Source organism: Eschrichtius robustus, chromosome 6 (genome assembly GCF_028021215.1).
Source record: "Eschrichtius robustus isolate mEscRob2 chromosome 6, mEscRob2.pri, whole genome shotgun sequence".
NCBI lineage: Eukaryota > Metazoa > Chordata > Mammalia > Artiodactyla > Eschrichtiidae > Eschrichtius > Eschrichtius robustus.
In genome coordinates, this window is record NC_090829.1 from 76,783,116 (window position 1) to 76,801,222 (window position 18,107).

General features: G+C 41.9%; 1 protein-coding gene across 4 annotated transcripts in view; it reads right to left on the bottom strand.

The window, feature by feature from the left end:
- Positions 1-18,107, bottom strand: part of LOC137766390 (kalirin) — a 469,434-nt gene that overhangs the window by 107,773 nt on the left and 343,554 nt on the right. For 3 of the 4 annotated variants that reach the window (XM_068546590.1, XM_068546593.1, XM_068546592.1), the window contains exons 12-13: positions 8,791-8,999; positions 5,327-5,501 (exon numbers count right to left, since the gene is read on the bottom strand). In XM_068546590.1, coding sequence (XP_068402691.1) covers positions 5,327-5,501; positions 8,791-8,999 — 384 coding nt within the window. The remainder of the gene's footprint in view (positions 1-5,326; positions 5,502-8,790; positions 9,000-18,107) is intronic. The other variant, XM_068546591.1, reaches the window with a different exon arrangement.

Here is an 18,107-nt window from a genome sequence, read left to right on the forward strand (position 1 = left end):
GAAAACTTCCAGTGAAGCACCGCAGAGTCCTGCCTGACCTGGCCAATATTTCAAATTGTTGAAATACTGATAGCAATAATAAATTAAATTTATTTTGATAGGCTGAAGAACTGGGCCTAAAAAAAAAGTAAAATTTGAGAGGAAAAATACATAAAAAGCTTTCATTTAAGTTAAAAAAAAAAAAAGTCAGTGTATTGGAAGCACGTATCTTGAAAAGACAACCAGGGGCTTTTAAGGGAGCACAAGCCTCAACAAGGCAGAAAAGGCCCCTATCTCCTGGGCTGTGCTGGGAGAGCACCAGGGTCGTGGACACACAGCTCCCAAGGGGTGTGTGTAAGCCAGCCGTGGCTAACTACAGACCAGCCAGCAGGGGGCAACCAGGAGAGGTACAATGTGTACCCAGAAAGCAGCGAGTACATCGGAGCTTATGTCCCACAGAAAAGGGCTGACAATAAAGAGAAGTAGTTATCGAAGTTTTAGAGTCAGAGGGGACTGCAGAAATAACTTACACAATCTCAACACTTTTCAGATAAAGGAAAAGAGGTCTGTGATGAATATTTTCAACTATTTTTAAGGCTGCCAAATAAAAGGGAGCAGATTAGTTCTGTTTTTCCAGAGAACAGAACCAGGACCAAAGGGTAGAAGAGTGGAGATCTTGGTTCAACACAATAATGAGATCCTGAGCTCCCTCCTCTCCCCAACCCTGCTTCTGGGCTCTGGAGATATTCTGGTAGAGGCTAGATGGCATCCTTCAGTGATGCCAAATCCTAGCCACCAACTTTTACCTGTCCTCCAGGTGTCATCTCATTGGGACACCTTCCACGGGCAGCCTGAGAAAGCTAAGCATTCCTGTCTCAGTGTTCTCATCAAGCTGTAAGCTTCTCTCTGTCATAGAATGATCACATTATAGGATGGTTCTATTTCTATAGTTCTCCCCAACTAGCCCACTGATAGCAGGGGTTGTTTCATCCTCAATGCCCAACACAATTTTTGGTGCATAGTAGGTGCTCACAAATGTTTATCAAGCTGTATTGATAGTAGGTGCTCACTAAATGTTTATCAAGTGTAAAACGTGAAAGGCCTCTGCATACAACCAATTGCAGAGTTGAGACCATCAGTGCAAATTACAATCAGCTTTCTCTCCTCTGGGCCGAATTTTCCTCCTTGAAGGCCATTTTCCTCAGCCTCAGCCTGGCCCCAACTTGTCCTAATGTGAACCCCATGCATTTATAGTTTGCTATTCCATTCCTTACCTGGGTTAATGATGCAGATTAATTTTCAGGTACATTGAGAAAACTTTGGTTGTAATTATAGAGTCAGAAATTTAAAAGAAAGATCGTAACTGTGGCCTATTTTTTAGTCCCTTGTATAGAGTATCTTTCTTGGTGTCATTCCTAGTACTCTCCAACATGGGTATGCCCACCCCAGGGGATACCCAAGATTATCCATTGATAACAGAGAGAAATATTCTCTGTATATAAATAAGCATATGTATGTGCATATGTATTATATGCACACATATTTGATCAAACCAATAAAAAAAGATATGACGTTTCCCTGGACTTTCATAGGGTACTGACACCAGAGTCTCACTAGGAACATATGGCAGGTGATGTGGTGGGCAGGGCACCTCAGGGACGGTGGAAGGACCACAATGCCGAGGGGCAGACTGGCTCATTTGTTCAGTTGCTTTCATTATATTTCAAATTATTGCTGTTTTCATGTGCCCAGTTAAATGGACTTACCTATTACCTAGTTTTAACTAAACTACCCTTCACAAAAAGACGTGGCTTAACACGGTTCCTCAAAGAAACTACAGTTTGAAGATAATACTAAACATGAAAGCACAAGAGAACTTTGAACTCTTTGGCAGCCACATGATGGGGTAAAGAAACAATGACAATCTAATCAGGTCTGTCAAGAAACCAGAACCAAAAAATAATTGAAAATTATCAAGAAGACTATTTGAAATACGGAACTACAACTTCTAATGAAAAAGTCAAACTTCACCCTAAGGGCACAGTCAGTTTTGAGATTATTAGTGATAGTATAACATGTATACAATTTATAAATTAATATGGATGCATATATAGGGGGTTGCAAGTTCAAAAATATTTTATTGAGAGAGTGTCTAATCAAAAGAGTTTGGAGACCACTGTCCTGTTCCTGCTTCTAAAAATATTTTTTTTATTTCTTTCTGATCATTCTGATTAATTGTAGAAAAGGTGAAATGCATGGAGTTATCAAAAACAAGAAGAAATCATCCATATTCTTACCACCACAAAATAAACATTATTTGCATTTGGTGAAGTGTCTCTTCCATTACAACTGTTTCCTATAACTTATCTTTCATAGGCGGCTGAACTTACAGGGAAAAAACTTTAAAGAGCATCATGTTCCGCTATGGGTCACTTCATCTAGTCTCCAGGGAGTCTAAGAAGGAGTGTCAGGAATGCAGCTGCAGTCCTGGTTTCTGAACACTTGCCTAATACGTCTGGGATAAGTTTCACTCTCAGCGGGCGTACCCCCTGACCCCATCCCGGGTATACTCTGGAGGCCATATGATTGAGTAAAACAAGACTGGTGCCGCAACTCATGTGTTAACCTTAATTTTAAAATTAATTAGCCCATGCCAGCCATCAGTGACATGGTTAAGGAGTCACACTTAGATCACCCAAATGTCAGGGGAGCAGATCAGCTCTGGTTTTCAGTAATCCCTAGGAATTCCGAGTATGTCCATCAAATGCCTTCCTTTAGGAAAGGAAACCATAGCTGTAGGTCCTGCAGTGACAGCCTCTGCCCTGGCTTATATCAGCTCCAGCATGGCTCTCATTACAGAAACCACCCTCAGTTTCACACTCTGAATCTTCTCTAGAAGTTTGCCCTTCATCCTCACAGTGAAACCCTAGCTGGTATTTGAAATAATCTCATCACCCTCAAAAATAACTTCTGACAATCTGACTTGAAGGAGAAATTTTCCATAGGTTTGGCAGGATTTCCATTTCTGTCTAAGATGAAAAGCAGCATTTCCCCAAGGTTTGGGCCACATCCGAAATGGGGAACAAGACCCCTTCTAAAACCTGGGTGCAGAACTAAATTTTTATCACCCTCATTTTTATCTCCCTCATTTGGTCTGTTTATTATTTTTATCTCCCTTATTTTATTAGACCCTCATACTACTTCCCTACTTCTGGTTTGCTGCATACCAAGCTGTCCAAGTTGTTGTCAGGGTGGGAGGGGAAACATTTATACAAACAAAGGCTGAGAAATGCAAATCCTACAATTTAAATATCAAACTCTTCTACTGCAACATTTAAATAGGATCCAATTTTAAAGTATTTGATTTACAATCAACTTTTTAAAAAAAAAAAGAATATCTTCTTACATACGCTTTGGATTGGAAATGGATTTTCCCAGAATTACTGCAGGCAAACACACCGGAGTGATGCCCCTGGCTGATGTCAGGGGTACAGTGCAAGCGGCAAAGTGAAGCTAACTGACCTGTTCTGGAAATAAACCAGCAACCCAGACCTCAAACCCACAGCCGTCTCATCAAATAAAGCTTAAACATCCAAACCCTCAGGTTATTCCCTCCCCCTTAAGCATTTTTGATGTGGACCTGGAATGACAGGAGAGTAGATAAAGAATACAACAGTCAAATCCCCACACCTGCTAACATAATTCCCCCATGGATATACTCACTCTCGGTGGGTGAGGACTGTGGGAGGGCCTGCAGCCAACACTGCTGCAACCAAACATTACCTCTGTTTATTTCGGTGAGTCTCACTCCCAACTACCAAAGAATAATAACTCACGCCCCCTCTTTCCTTTCTTTATTACTTTTGTCACCCCACTTTCATTCCTTTCTGCATACCAATGTCTCTAATTTTCCACTGGCATTTTCACTGTTCTTTCAATATATGTTTTAATACTGTCTGCCACCTGAAATCCCTTTGAGTGTAGATTCAAGATAAATTATAAATAAGAAATATAAATAAATTTACTTGAAGTTATGGAATGAGTTGGAAGGATAATCGAGATCTAAATTTAAAGACTTATCTTTTCCTTTGTTTCAGAAACTGTCCAGAAAGCACCTTTTAGAACATGACATCTTTAAGCAAAAAAGCTGCAGTGGCTTCCAGGAAGTCAGGATAGCAGTGAAGAAGGGAAAGGTCATTAAGAGAGTCAGAGATAGGAAGGATTGCTTTAGGACTGCTTTTTGTTTGTTTGGTTTTTTTTACGTTTCTGATTCTCATTATAAACATTTTTGGTCTCAGGATTGAAGAAGAGGGCTTCTGTTGCCAGGACAGTTTTCTGATCCTGCGTGGGATTGTGAATGACATTGGCATTGGGATATTGGAGCATACAACATTTGAAAAAATAATAATTTTCCTTCCAAACCAGTTCCACAGAAGTTTCCACAAATATTGTTGGGAAGATCAATCCCAGACCCCCAGAAGTCCCAACTAGGAGGAGATGGTTGGAATGCAAAGTAAAGTTTTAATGAATGGTAGAGCGATAATTGGTTTTCCTTCACAACACACCAGCCAGGAGCAAAGAGAAGATATAGCTTTTAATTTAACCCTTTGCCATCCCTGAAAAGGACAAAGCGCCATAGGTGTTGAATACTCTTCACACCCCAGAAACCCTACTGGCCTGGCTTTAGTTACTGTGTCAAAGCAGAAGATAATAAAAGGTGGATATTATGTGGGGCAGACAGTATTAATAGGCATCACAAAGAGGACATAAATATACCAGAACAGCGGATTCTGACCTTCCCAGAATGAAGTGAGGAGCCAAGGAAATGAACCAGCAAATGTCCTTCACATATGCTTACTTTCTTAACAAGCAGAAAGCAAACTGAGGATTCGGGTCTTCGTTCCTGTGGCTCCTGACTTCCTGGCTGCTGTGTGACTCCGTCTAATCCCTGATCTACAGTCACCAGCTGAGGAGACCACCTACTTTTAACACCTTCCTACTCACGAAGCTATAGAATCCAACAAGTCTGCCTCAGTCACCAAACAGCCAACTCGGCGGTCTGCCAGGAACCAAAGTGCCAAGTAGGAGTCCAATGCAAGCCAACAAAACCCTTCTCAGTGGAGTAATCCCAGACAGACAGCGAGGGGAGGGGCTCTGCTTGGCAGCCTGGGTGAGGGGGAATGGAAGGAATCCAACACGGTGGAACGCGAATTTGCTGATTTCCAGAAACATATCATGATGCATAATCCCCTCCCATCCCCTTAGGCTACTGCGCAGCAGTCCTTCCGGTTCCCGGGGCACTGCCCTCGGGCACCTCACCTGCCCAGCACCGCCTCCCCACCTGTACCTCAATGGTGTACTGCTCAAAGATGCGCAGCTGCAGGAAGATGTCCAGCTTGATCTTTCGCTCATGGAACAGCTCCTCCATCTGCACCTGGGCGTCGTCGAGCTGCTGCAGCACCGATTCGATGTGGCTGATGGAGCTACCGTGGGGCGTCTTGTTGCTGGACACAGCCGAGTCCCTGTGGCAGAGCGGGGGAGAGAAGGGAGGGGCCTTGACATGTTAACAGTGACAGAGGGGCCTTCCTCGTCTGAGTGAGGGGGACGCGAAGCTACCGTGAGCCTGGCACTGTCTGCGTAGTAGGTGAGCCAAAGCTACTGTGCCCTCTTTGGGGTTCACAGCGCTATAGCTCTAAGGCTAGCTGCTGTCCTATTCCTCAGGCAGAATTGTGACGGGATCAAATGAAATAATGCATGCAAAAGGGCTCCACAAATGTTACAGAAATCGAATGGTTCCATACATATATGTAGTCTAATATATACATATTTCAAGACACACATACACAAATACACATATCACAATACATATGGGTAGATAAATTAAGGCATATGTAAAAAAAAAAAATCCTTCCTAGTTTTACCTCACAGGATCATGGTTAAAATGAGATCATGGCTGCCAAAATTATTCATCTCCTTTGTAATTCTATGCCAAAGTTATGGGCTGGTGTTATTACACAGGCTTCAAGCTATACTTAGGAAAGCATGGGGTCTGGAGGCTGCAAGCCTGGCTTAAGTCCCCCTCTCACATATATGGGCTGGTGACCTTGGGAAATCACCTCCCTGAGGCCCAGTTGCCTCCTGTAAAGTGGGCTTAATAATCCCTGCCCTACTCACGGCACAGTTTGCTGTTAAAGAAGATGGCATGTGTAACCGTGCTCTGTGACCAGGAATGTGCTGTACGAATGAGTGTTAATGCTGAAAGGACAGTGACGTGTCAGGTGCTGACTGGAGATGGGTCCAGCTGTGGAGTAGAAGCTAGGGCACAAGAGGCTGGACAACCAACAAAGGCTTCAGAGAGGATGAGCCCAGAATTGGGTGTTAGAAGAAAAGGATGAGCTGAGTAGATGCGAGGGGTGGGCTTTCTGAGCAGAGAGGGTCTATACAAAAGAAGCAAGGGGAGGTGGCATGCCATAGAGGGAACCAAGAGATAAACATATTGATCTGCTCAGACAAGTGAGGTGGTGGTGGCACCTCCAGAGCCCATTATAATAGGAAAACTGTGGAGTTCAAGAAGTTTAGATTCTACAGGGCCTTGACTGAGTAAGCTAGAGCCCTAGAACTTGAAATAAACAAGCACATTCATTATCTCATGATACCTTAGTTTCTGACACAGTTTAAGAAGTCAGAGGGGAAAATCATTAGTTTTGAATGGTCTCATCAGCAGCCTTTCTGAAAACCAGGTCCTTCTGGCCTGTGTTTGTCTCAGAAGCAATGGTATCTGAGTTCACACTATTTCTAGACGGAGCATAAAGCCAGTTTGTCAAGAGCCTCCCTGTCTGTCATCTAGAGAGCTTCTGATCCCTGCCTTCTCACCCTGACCTACTTGGGCATGAAAGCCCATTGCTGCACAGCTTCCCCCAACTACGAAAAGAACTCAAGAGGAGTACTCAACACTGTGCATTACGCATTTGCGGAGGAGGGCGGATACGACTATTCTTTCTGACGGCTCCCCTCAGTCTTTCTCTATCACCCGGCTTCCAGAAGGAAGAGGATGATTTCTGGTCACTTTGTTCAGCATCTCTGTCAGTGTCACATTCACTAGGAATCATAGAGATGATATAAAAACCACCTTAGGTGCTTCGGTGATCAGTGCCAGAGGAGTCGTGGAGGCCTAGGGAAGATGTGTGTACTGGTATGTGTGAGGCATCCTGCCAATGTCCACTAGGCATCGTTTGCTTTTTTTCTTTGCCTGGTCTTGATATCAGGGAGGGGAGTCCAGGCTAGCGTCAGACTGGTGGGGGGGACAAACAGTCGCCAGTAGTTCTTGTCACACGCCTGTGGTCCTCTCTGAAGTCCATGGAACTTAAACTTGTAGGACAGGCATCAGCAACCTCGTTGCCTTTACCATCGCTGAGTAGCCTTCAGCCCTCAGGTATGGCGCAAGGTTGGCAGGGGATGAGAGCGAGTGGCACCTCCACAGACCCAGCCCCGCAGAGAGGCTAGCCAAGCTTGTGAAAAGTATTTGGAGAGAAAATGCAAAAGCCATCACACAATTCTAGAGCTGACAAGCTCCTAGAGTGAACCCCTGAATCACACAGACAAAGCAGCTGAGGCCCAGAGAGGTTAAGTGGCTGCCTACCATTTGGCATTTTCTTCAGAAGCAAGTAACAGTGGCGTTTCCTAGGTAGGCAGACGAAACTGTCACATATTATATATTCATGACGGTGAACTGGGGGAAGAAGGGAAAGAGGCTGTCTCGCTGGTATGCAAAAGAGGACTCAGAACATCTCATGTGCATGTTTGGAATAGAAATGATTAATCCAACAGAAAAGCATGCCAGGGCCATCTTAAGGTAAGCTCTCATTGTTTATTTAATTGGACAACTGGTATGGGGTGGTGGGGAAGCCCTCTCCAACTGAAGTAATTCCCTCTGGCTCCAGGACTGTCCTGGGACTTGTTGATGAGATTATTTCTGTCCAGAGCTGGCAGAGGTCCCGGCATTCAGTGATTTGAGGATACAAACAAGTCCCCGCAGGCAGACATCATCAGCGCCATCAAATCCTATTTACACAGCACCTGGGCATAGGGCTGGTTGCTGAGGGCTTGCTCAAGGCCTCATGACACTTTACCTGAGGAGCCGATGCCCTTGACAGGGACAGGAAACTAGACACTGATGACAATAGAAAGGAGGCAATGGTGTGGATGATTCTAAATGAATGTAAGGTATCAGGTAGGATTTTCTAAGATTCCTTCTTAGTTATTTTTGTTTAGGGCAATAGAGAAGGAGTTTTATTTTCTGGGTAGCAAGGAATGGTGGAAAGGTCATATGCGGGTAAGTAGAGAGCAGAGTGGGACACATCACACACTCCCTACATTCTCACAGGGCCAAAGGCAACCGTTTGGGGTTACATTTCACCAACTGGAGCACTAGAATTCAGAGGCAGCCTGAGAACAGATGCCAAATAACACTATATTCCATAATGGCTATTTCTCCAGATGACCAAATATGCCATCATTCTTAATGAAGATACTATTTATTTAAATTTTTGTTGTATTTATATTACTTATTGATCGCTGAATAATGTCTTCAATGATACATAATGCTTTGAAACATCAGAGCTTTTCCATTGACTATTCCACTCTAAATTCAAGTTGGGTATGGTGCAGACATTTTTATATCTGACAGATGGAGAAACCAAAGCTCACACAAGACCACAAAGCTGGCTGCGGCTGAGCCAAGACCAGAACATGATGACTTATCTCGCATCTAGTCCGAGGCATTTCCCACTGGAAAGCACTGCCCATGCTGACCTGGCCTCGCTGGGCTCCCCCAGGGAGGGAGGCGCTGACCTGAGCTGCTGGATAAGGTCTTCGCCCTCCTTGATGACGTTGAGTGTGGCATCCAGAGTAGCGGTCTGCTGCTGCTGGAACTGCTTGATCAGTTCCTGGACCGCATCCACAGAGTCTGCACAGACATCCTCCAGCATCTCCTTCTGAAGGTCTTCCATCCATGTCCACAGCTGCGGGGGAAAGAGCAGAGACTCCACTCAGGGCACGTGGGAGAGGCCAGGGCTGGGGTTAAGGGCAAGAGGGTGGAACTGAGGTCACCCAACCTACCCTCAACCAGTCAGTGCGGTATCAGACTGTCCTTCTAATCAGCACCCCTATTGGTCAGTTTGCATTTCTGTATTTATATTCACTACGCATCTCTGTTAAGTTTACTCCATTAGTGCTGGCATTCCTGAAGGACAGGAATCACCCTCAGCCTTACTTCCCAGTGGTTTAGGGAAACTGTGGTCTTAGAGCAGGAAGCTCACTCATTTTTGAGCAACTGGGAAGAACAGGAAACTGGTGATGGACAAATATTATTTCATCTTTCATAAAGGACGGCTCTGCATACTTCCTCCAGGTAGCTAGATGCTGATTCCTAGAAATGTATCATGATTTTACAAATATGTAAGAAAGAATGTGACGCTCAGTAAGAACCAAGTGAAGATTAATTAAGAAAATGTGTGCTATGCTAAATTATTTTGTTCTTTTCAGGATTGCTTGGTTGGTTAGAAAGTTGAATGCTAAAGACGTAGCTTATCTTAATTTCAATGTAACTATGAGACATTTCTCCCATGATATTCAAGATGATGAAATGCAGTCAGGATGATATTACTGGTCAGACAACTTTAAAAGAGCTAAGTATAGCATTTTGAATGGAATAAGTACTGGAAATGATGAGGAGTTGAATTGAATTACTGAAAACTCATTTATTAATAGCTCTTCCTCATACTGAAAATAGATCTCCAGTGGCCTGCCACAGTGCTCCACTTCTAACTGCTCTCATTGAGCATTTTCATGAATTGTAGAGGGAAAGATGAGTCTGATGTTTGCTTAGAAACAAGGAATCTTCACTTGACTAGCAGGAAAGATAAGCTCATGGCTCTACCAGGAGAAAAGCCGGTAGAGAGAAAAAATTCATAGAAGGAGCCAGAAGATGTGGATTGTGGCCTCTGTTCTTCCTATAACTTGTGGTGCCTTTGAGTAAATCACTATACCTTTTGCTCTCCAAGACTTCGTGTGTAAAGTAGGCTGGGGAGAGCATAAAATAAAATGGTTAGTTACCTTATGGTTCTAACATTCTGTGAGTTTCCCATGTTAAAAACATGGATAAATATTCACCTTAAGAATACTGTTTCATCTTGTTGGTTCTCAGTATGATAAATCATGGTATGGCCTTTGGAACAAGGGATTAAAAAAGAGACAATAAAGAGAGACAAAAATAGTCTTCAGATCTTGGACAAGTTATTCTTTGTTCTTTAGAGAGGAAAGGCCCTAAGTGTGGCAGAAGAGGTTGAATTCACAAGATTAACAAGCCCTCGAGGTAGCAAATAATGGGGTATAAAGAATGTTCTTTTTGGACAGGCGAAAACCTCTCTGAGCCTCAGTTTCCTAATCTACAAAATGGGAAGAATAGATTTGCCCTGCTCACTTCAAAGATTATGAGAAATAAATTATTTACTTATTATCAATGCTTTAAATAAACAAATAGCATTATCAATAAGCCTATAACATTGTGATGATAGCTATAAGGAATACAAATTATTATTATTCAGTGTTCCTGTCATTTAGTAGCTTGTGTCTGGTTGTAATTAATTCAGTTTATTTTCTTTACAAATAAGTTTTTGTTGTAAAACACAAAACAAGTTTTCCAGACCATTTAAGCTGGGATACATATTCCTACAGGTATGAATGTATATATTTCAAACCAGTATGAAATTAGGAAGTTCAGGATATTGGTCACTATAACTTAAAATTACTTCAGACTTTCTGGCTGTCATTTTGCCTAGAGCAAAACCATTTTCCAGATGTGCTTAAGTACTTGGGTATGAGATAACGGAATCTCTGAAAAATTATTGTATAGAGAGGCAATATAGCATAGTGGTTAAGAGTTTCAGACCCCACACAACATTGTAAATCAACTATACTTCAATTAAAAAAATGAAAGAAAGAAAGAAAGAAAAGAAAAGAAAAGAAAAGAAGGAAATAACGAAAGGGTTTCAAACCCCAGTTCTACCACATATTACCTATATAACCTTGAGTAAGTAACCTACCGTCTTTGCACCTCAGTTTCCCTTGTCAATAAAATGGAAACAGTAATAGTTCTTACCCCCACAGAGTTGTAAAGATTACTAATAAGTTGATATATATGTGTGTGTTATGTCTGTGTGCATATACATACAAATAAGTGAGATATATGTGTGTGTATGCAGATATATATACACACTCTACATTTATATAACTTATATATATACCAATAAATATACATACATATGTATTTATTTGTACACACACACATAGACATCCGCACACAGATGTATTATATCACTTAGAAACAGTGCCTGGCATATCGTAAGTGCTATGCGAGTGCTAGATATTATTATATTTAAAAGATATTTTTCATGCAAGCCACCTCTAGTTCCCACTAGAAGTCAGAGGGAAAGTTTGAAATACTCCTTCATTTTGAAATTGGCAAAAGATCAATACTGGATTTGATCTTTCAATATGCTAGGATGAGCTGGGCCCCTCTTTTCTGTTTTTGCAGCTTTGTCCTGGGATATCTAAAGAAAGCTTAGAGACTGAAAAGTCTAGATATTTCTTTTTAAAAAAAAAGCAAGAAAAGAAAAGACTATGTGAAGAGAGAGAGAGAGATTAAAATTGTGGACAGGAAGCAGGGCACTTAAGAAAAATAAACTCAATGTGCTAATGGAGGACAGGCACTGAGACGGAAGACTGCTCACGATGAGGCTGGCACTCCCGTTACAGGAATAAGAGACAGAGGACAGAGGCTTACAGATATCTTGAGGATTTTATTTTATTTAGGATAATTTTATTCTCAGTACCATCCTTAAGCTATTTTAATGGCTTCACAGCTTGGAGTTCCTTTTTCCCCCCTCTTTAATGAAAACTTGAACACCTCTGGTGTAGGTCTAGGGAAGAAAGTCAACATCATTCCCTTCTGAGGAAATCCACCATGACTCATGACACTCCCTCCGCCTGGTGGTTATGCAGCTAAATTGTAGGGACAGCCAAAGACCAAACTTGCCAAAGATGACGTGTCAGTGTTACAAACAAAAAGACTAGAGAAAGGTTGGGTACGTCCGATAATACACTGACCTCAGGAGTCAATATCATTTAAAAAATGTGTCCTCCCCACCAAAATTCTCTGATTAATGAACTGAAGTTGATTTCTCAGATTTCTGGCCATACAGTCTACTATATTATAAAGAAACTCTTGTCTAAGGTAGATTAAAACCTACTGCTAAGGAAAATCAGCTAAGAGATAAACAATCAAGTACAACATTAGATGCCGCTCAGCCCAGTGGTCAGCAGCCTGATAAGGAAAGGAAGGGGCCAGTCTACCTTCAAGAGGATAAAATGTCAAATAAAATTGCTAGGGAATTTGACTCAGAGAAAGGGAAGGGGATTACAGCACCAGAGACAAAGGGTTAGTGACATCTTTCTCTATTTTTCCTTCTGTAAAAACAAAACAAAACAACCCAGAGAGAAAGGAGTTGGTTGAATGGAATTGATATTTACTGGAGATAATTCTTGATTCTTCCCTTGTCTGGCTAGTTCTATACTCATGGGAAAACTACTTTACTTCAATTACTTCATACTTAAAGTGCATGTGCATTAGTGTGTGTGTGTAGGGGTGTGTTTGTGATTTCTCTCACTTATCTCTAAAATCCCTTCCAACTCTAACATGCTATGGTTTCTCTTCAGAAACTGAGGTAAAGAAGAGGGTAGTAATAGAAATGATTCTCTAAACTGAAAAACTGCAGTCACGGCTTTCACACCAAGACACCAAAAGTTAGCAACAGTTCAAGGATAATTGCACTGCGAAGTTACTATTTACCACCTGGAAAGCTTGAGTAGGGAGCCACAGGGAATCCTGAGAAACATGCACACAGTCTCCCCCTGGTGTCAACAAGCTTAAATTGCACGCTCATAATTTTGTTGTAAGCACCTCTGAAGCATAAAGTGAACGAACGTAAACGTCAGTGTCACTAAACTATGAGTAAGGATCCATATTCCATTCCTTGGGCTGTAACTTTTCTACTGTCTAAATTTCCTGTAGGTTTTCTTCTGTGTATGTGTCTATCTGACTTATCCTTGAAGAGCCTACCTAGACTGCTTCGAAAGGAATACAAATCAGAGAGCCACGTCTATTATTACTTGACTCATTATCAGGAGCCAATGAGACTGAGTCAGAATGATCTCACACTTCAAGCTATCACAAGGCATTGTCAGAACAAGGTGAAATCATGGAGTGAGTGAGGCAGCTTGGGAGAAGCCGCCACATTTCTTCCTACTGTCTTCCATTTCCTTTCTCTCTCCTAGGATAATCCTCTTAACCCTCTGCTTATCTAGAGTCTAACATATTAGCACTGCACCTTTGCCATCAACCCACCTGCTCCCCAGAAAGAACCTCCTGTTTCACCCATTCCCAGACCCTCTCTTCTTTTTCTATTTTTTTCTACCGAATAGGAAAACGTAATATTTACTTCCCAACCTATTTTATGAGACAAGCATAACTTTGATCCCCAAATCTGACATGGACATTACAAAAAGGGAAAATTATAGATGGAGCCAACATAAAAATAGGATTGTCAGACCCTCTCTTCTTGATCAAACACACCTGTACGAGGACCATTCTTTCAGGGTTCTGCTCTCTGCTTGGCAATAACTATTTGTTCCATGTTGATATATACACTCAGATGGCTTTATGTGCCCTTTCTCTCAGAGAACACATGTAATTGTGGCCAAAAATACCTACATCCAAAAGAATGAGCCTAATTTGAGAATTTCTAGAACCTTGGCAGGGGGAGAGTTAAGGCAGCCTTTCAATGCCCTACATAAGGTGAGCTCTAAGACTGAAACTAGTGAGTTCAGGAAGGGCCAGCGCATGGACCCCATTCTGCTTGCACAGTGGGGAGCCTGAGAAAAGGGCAACTGAAAAGGGCAGGAAGGGAGGGACAAGGAAGGGAGAAACTCGGAGGTTTGTAGAAATAATGAGGCTTAGGGATGACTGGTTAAGGAAAGAGGTAATTTTACTCCATCACCTTCTCCTGCTGATTGGCTGTACCATTTGCACAGCTCTGGTAGCCATTGTGCTGATACAACTGATTGACCCCCAGAGATGCAGAAAGGAGCACCAATTCCACAGGATGAATCGCCCCTCCCTCATTCTGAAGAAATCATTTTTCTTTGGCATTGACTACCAGCTTTTATTTCTTAAATAAACACCATATCAGTTTAGCAACTGAAACAGAGGATGAAGCTGTTTTGTTCTTGAGGCCATTATGTCTTTTGAAGACTGATTTAGTTTTGGTTCTACAGTGGGTGAGTAGAGAAACATGTATATATGTGAGTGTCTGTGGCATTTGTGGTATGTGTGTGTGTACCTATTTGAGCAGGAAATAGCATGAAAGAATGATTTCACAGGGTTATAAACAAATGGAAATGGGCATTTAATTAAACTACCTAATAAAGAACTGAGGTTGATTATCTTGGCCACGTTCCTTAGTTAATTTGACTCTCATATTATGATTGCAAAAATATCTAAAAATGGATATTTTGAAAACCCAGCAACTGCAGCATTTCCATGGAAACACAGCAAGGAGAGAGAATTCTGTCTGGACAATCTCTGCAGAGCAGATGACACTTGCTACAAATGCCTTTTCCCTGGACAAAGAAAATGAGGACTTGGGTAAATGCTTCTCCCTATATCCTCCCCTAGCTGTCCAGACCAGCAAACAGACAGCTGGCCTCTTGTCCCCAGGCAAAAAGAAGATATTTGAAAGTTCAGCACAATTTGTATTAATAGCTGAGGTTCTGGATACTTAAGAAGGTTCCAAGCACATGTTTGTCTCTTCTCTTTATTATGCAGCTCTTCTCTCTAAGTAGGGATGGAAAGTTTTGTTTTTATAAAATAACATTTATTGAGATTGTTCCTGATTTTCAATTGAAAATATCATTGAAGAAAACTTATAAAACAAATAAAATATGCAAAGGAAAATTAAATCACCCATAACATTCTTAGCTTATTTGTATACCACTTTCTAGTCTTTTTTCTATGTGTGTGATCAAAATTGAGGTCATGATGGATATACAGTTTTTTATATGTTATACCACAAGCCCTCTCTCATGCCATTAATGATCTTTGACAGTGTGATTTATAATAACTGTATAATATTTCACTCTATAGATTTACTATGATTTGTTTAATGAGTCACTTAACGTGGAATATAGATGGTTTCTAATTTATTCAAGGTTATTAATAACACTGCAATGAAGTGGTTAGAAGGCTTTAACCCTCCAGACTCCTTTAGTCACCAAGAATTCACAAAGCAGGCAAATAGAATCAAGCAGACTCTTCAATCTGCAGAAGAAATGAGCTTGAAGGATATCTTCTTCATATCTTCCTTCAGTTTCCTCTCTGATCCTAATTAGAGCACATCTTTAGCAAAACTGAGCAGAAGATTATCCTTCCATTCACTCTATTTACTGTAAGAGAGAACATCCATAGCAACTCAAAATTCCCTCACAGACTTGTAGACTAGCAAACTTGGCTACTAATCTTGCCTTGAGTAAAATGCCAGGAGTTTGCCTATAGAGTCAAGAGGAAGGAGTCAAGAGTTAACAGACCCAGATCAGATAGGACCCACACTTAGCAAGTTTTGAGAGGTGGCGTGTCCTGAGAGGTATTAAACAGAATAGGGAAAGAGCAAACTACAGAACTTCCTTCTCCATTAGCCCATCCAAGGATGCTGACTTCTGCCCTAATAATCCATTTCTGCCTGCCATACAGGCTCTAGAGGAAAGGCCCCACAGGCAATTCAGATTCCCCACCTGCCCTCCTTTGTTTTCACTGTCTGTAGAGTTCAAGTCAAAGAACTGTAGTAGACGAACCATGTGATTGAATGGGCTTCCTCCTGCCTTTTTTTTTTTTTTTCTATTTTATTTTTTTTTTTTTTAGGAGAAATGACTAGCTTCTCATTGTCAAGTAAACCTATTCAATATTTATTCAGCATCACTATGTATCTGACACAGCAGCAGAAATATACAGTAGGATCTGCATCTACACATCTAAACGCACATGTGTACGCTCCATATGAGCACCTCCAATTTAACGAGGAAGCTCCAATCACCTCAGTGAGATCCCAGCATCTCGACGAGGTAGGCACACAGTGCTCCTGTCCCGTCTGGGTGGGAAGTTGGAAGCCCCAGGGAAGAATTTCAAGGAAAAATGATGCCTGAGTTGAGTCCTCAAGTTCCTTATTAACCCTGCATTAGAGATGCTCTAAGAATAAACTTGGGGGGGAGTTTTCTGCTAGGAAAAAAATGGGTATTAGTATTGCACTACTCCATTTTGTAATAGTCATCATCATAATTATCACAAAGTAACAGAGAGTAAGTAATTTTCCCAAAGGCATACACAGCATGCTCAATGAAGATCTAGACCTGGAAATCAGACCTCCCTGGCGTCTAAGATCTTGCTGTACTTAACAGGTGTGTGTATAACAGATATGCCTAAGTGTGTACATACATACACACGTCTTATTCTCTACTCTGCCTAAAAGGGGCCTCAGACAGACTAGTTTGGGGATGGGAAGGTAGCTGAGAGAAAACATGCAGATATAAAGTCCTGTGGGATGGCCCCCGTGAGCATCCCCTCCACAATAGCCACTCAGAATGATGCTTTTCTTCCCATCCTGAAAAAAAAAAGTCAGAGTCTGTATGATCTGAGAGTTGCAGACCTCTTGAATAGAAAGAGCTTCACAATCACACATCCCTTTGCACTCAGGCAGGACTGCTCCTAATTTCTCTCATATTTTGAGGTCCCGAAGAAAAGAGACTATGCTACTTCCTGACCGCCTCCTGTCTGAATGAATTCCCTGGTGGAGAAAAGTCCTCCAAGTCTCTGTTTCCTGGCCTTTATATGAAAGGCAAATCAGAAAAAGCATGGGCTTTGGAGTCAGATTTGGGATCAGTCCCTACATTTACGACATCCTCACTATAAGACCCTGGGCAAATTATAAATTTCTCTGATCTTTAAAATTAGAATAAAAAATGACAATGCTCATGCCTATCGACTAGACAGACAAATAGTCAAGTGCACTGTAGGCGCCCATCCCTTTTAGCTCCCTCTCCCTTTCTCCACCTGCTCCCAGTATCATGATGCTCCCTTTGCTACTATTTGATATGAGTGTGGTTGTATACACGGAGCCACGGTGGGAAAACAAGTCTCAGGTTTAAACAGGACCCCAGGCTTAGCAGGGTTTGAAAGCTCTCTGGGAAAACAATGGTTAATAACTGCATCCCCGACTACTCCCGTGTGCCACACCCCCAGCCCTGGGAACACTTTGCTTTTCTCAGCTAAGAGCTACCCTCCCCATCAAGCCCCTGCTTTGGGGTTTGAAAAGGTAAAGAGGAAAAAGACGAGCAAGGAAGAAGAAAGAAGAGCAGAGGACAGGAGGAGATACAAGAGGGAAAAAGGGGGGCAGAATGTGTGGTAGCAGGTAAGAGCGTGCGTGCAGAGTTTAGGGAGGTGGTTCAAGGCTCTGCTGCACTGGCAGCTCTGCAACCTTAGACAAGTTCTTTCCTGGGCCTCAGTTTCCCCATTTGAAAATATGTTCAATAAAGTCTGTATCATGCGATTCTCATGAGGATTACACGAGATGATGTTTATGTGTCTGACAACTAGTAGGTACGCAATTAGGAAACACTACTACCTAATATACATTGAGTGCTTACAATAAACCAAATCTTTAGGCTAGGTAAATCACCTGTATCACCTCAGGCTTAATTTATTATTATTATTAATTATTATTATCAGTATCAAATAAAGAAGAAGAGAAGGAGAAGAAAAAGAAAGGAATCTTGAATTCACATTGGAACCATAAGGGGCCTTAGGGCCATTGAGTCCGACTGCATAATTTTATAGATGAGGCAACCCCAGGCCAGAGACACAGTGACTTGCACAAGCTCACAGGGTTCTATAGCAGCAGGATCTGGACTGGATCCCAGCCTCCTAGTTTCATGTACAGAAGGTGGGAGATGCCGCTAGAAAGGGT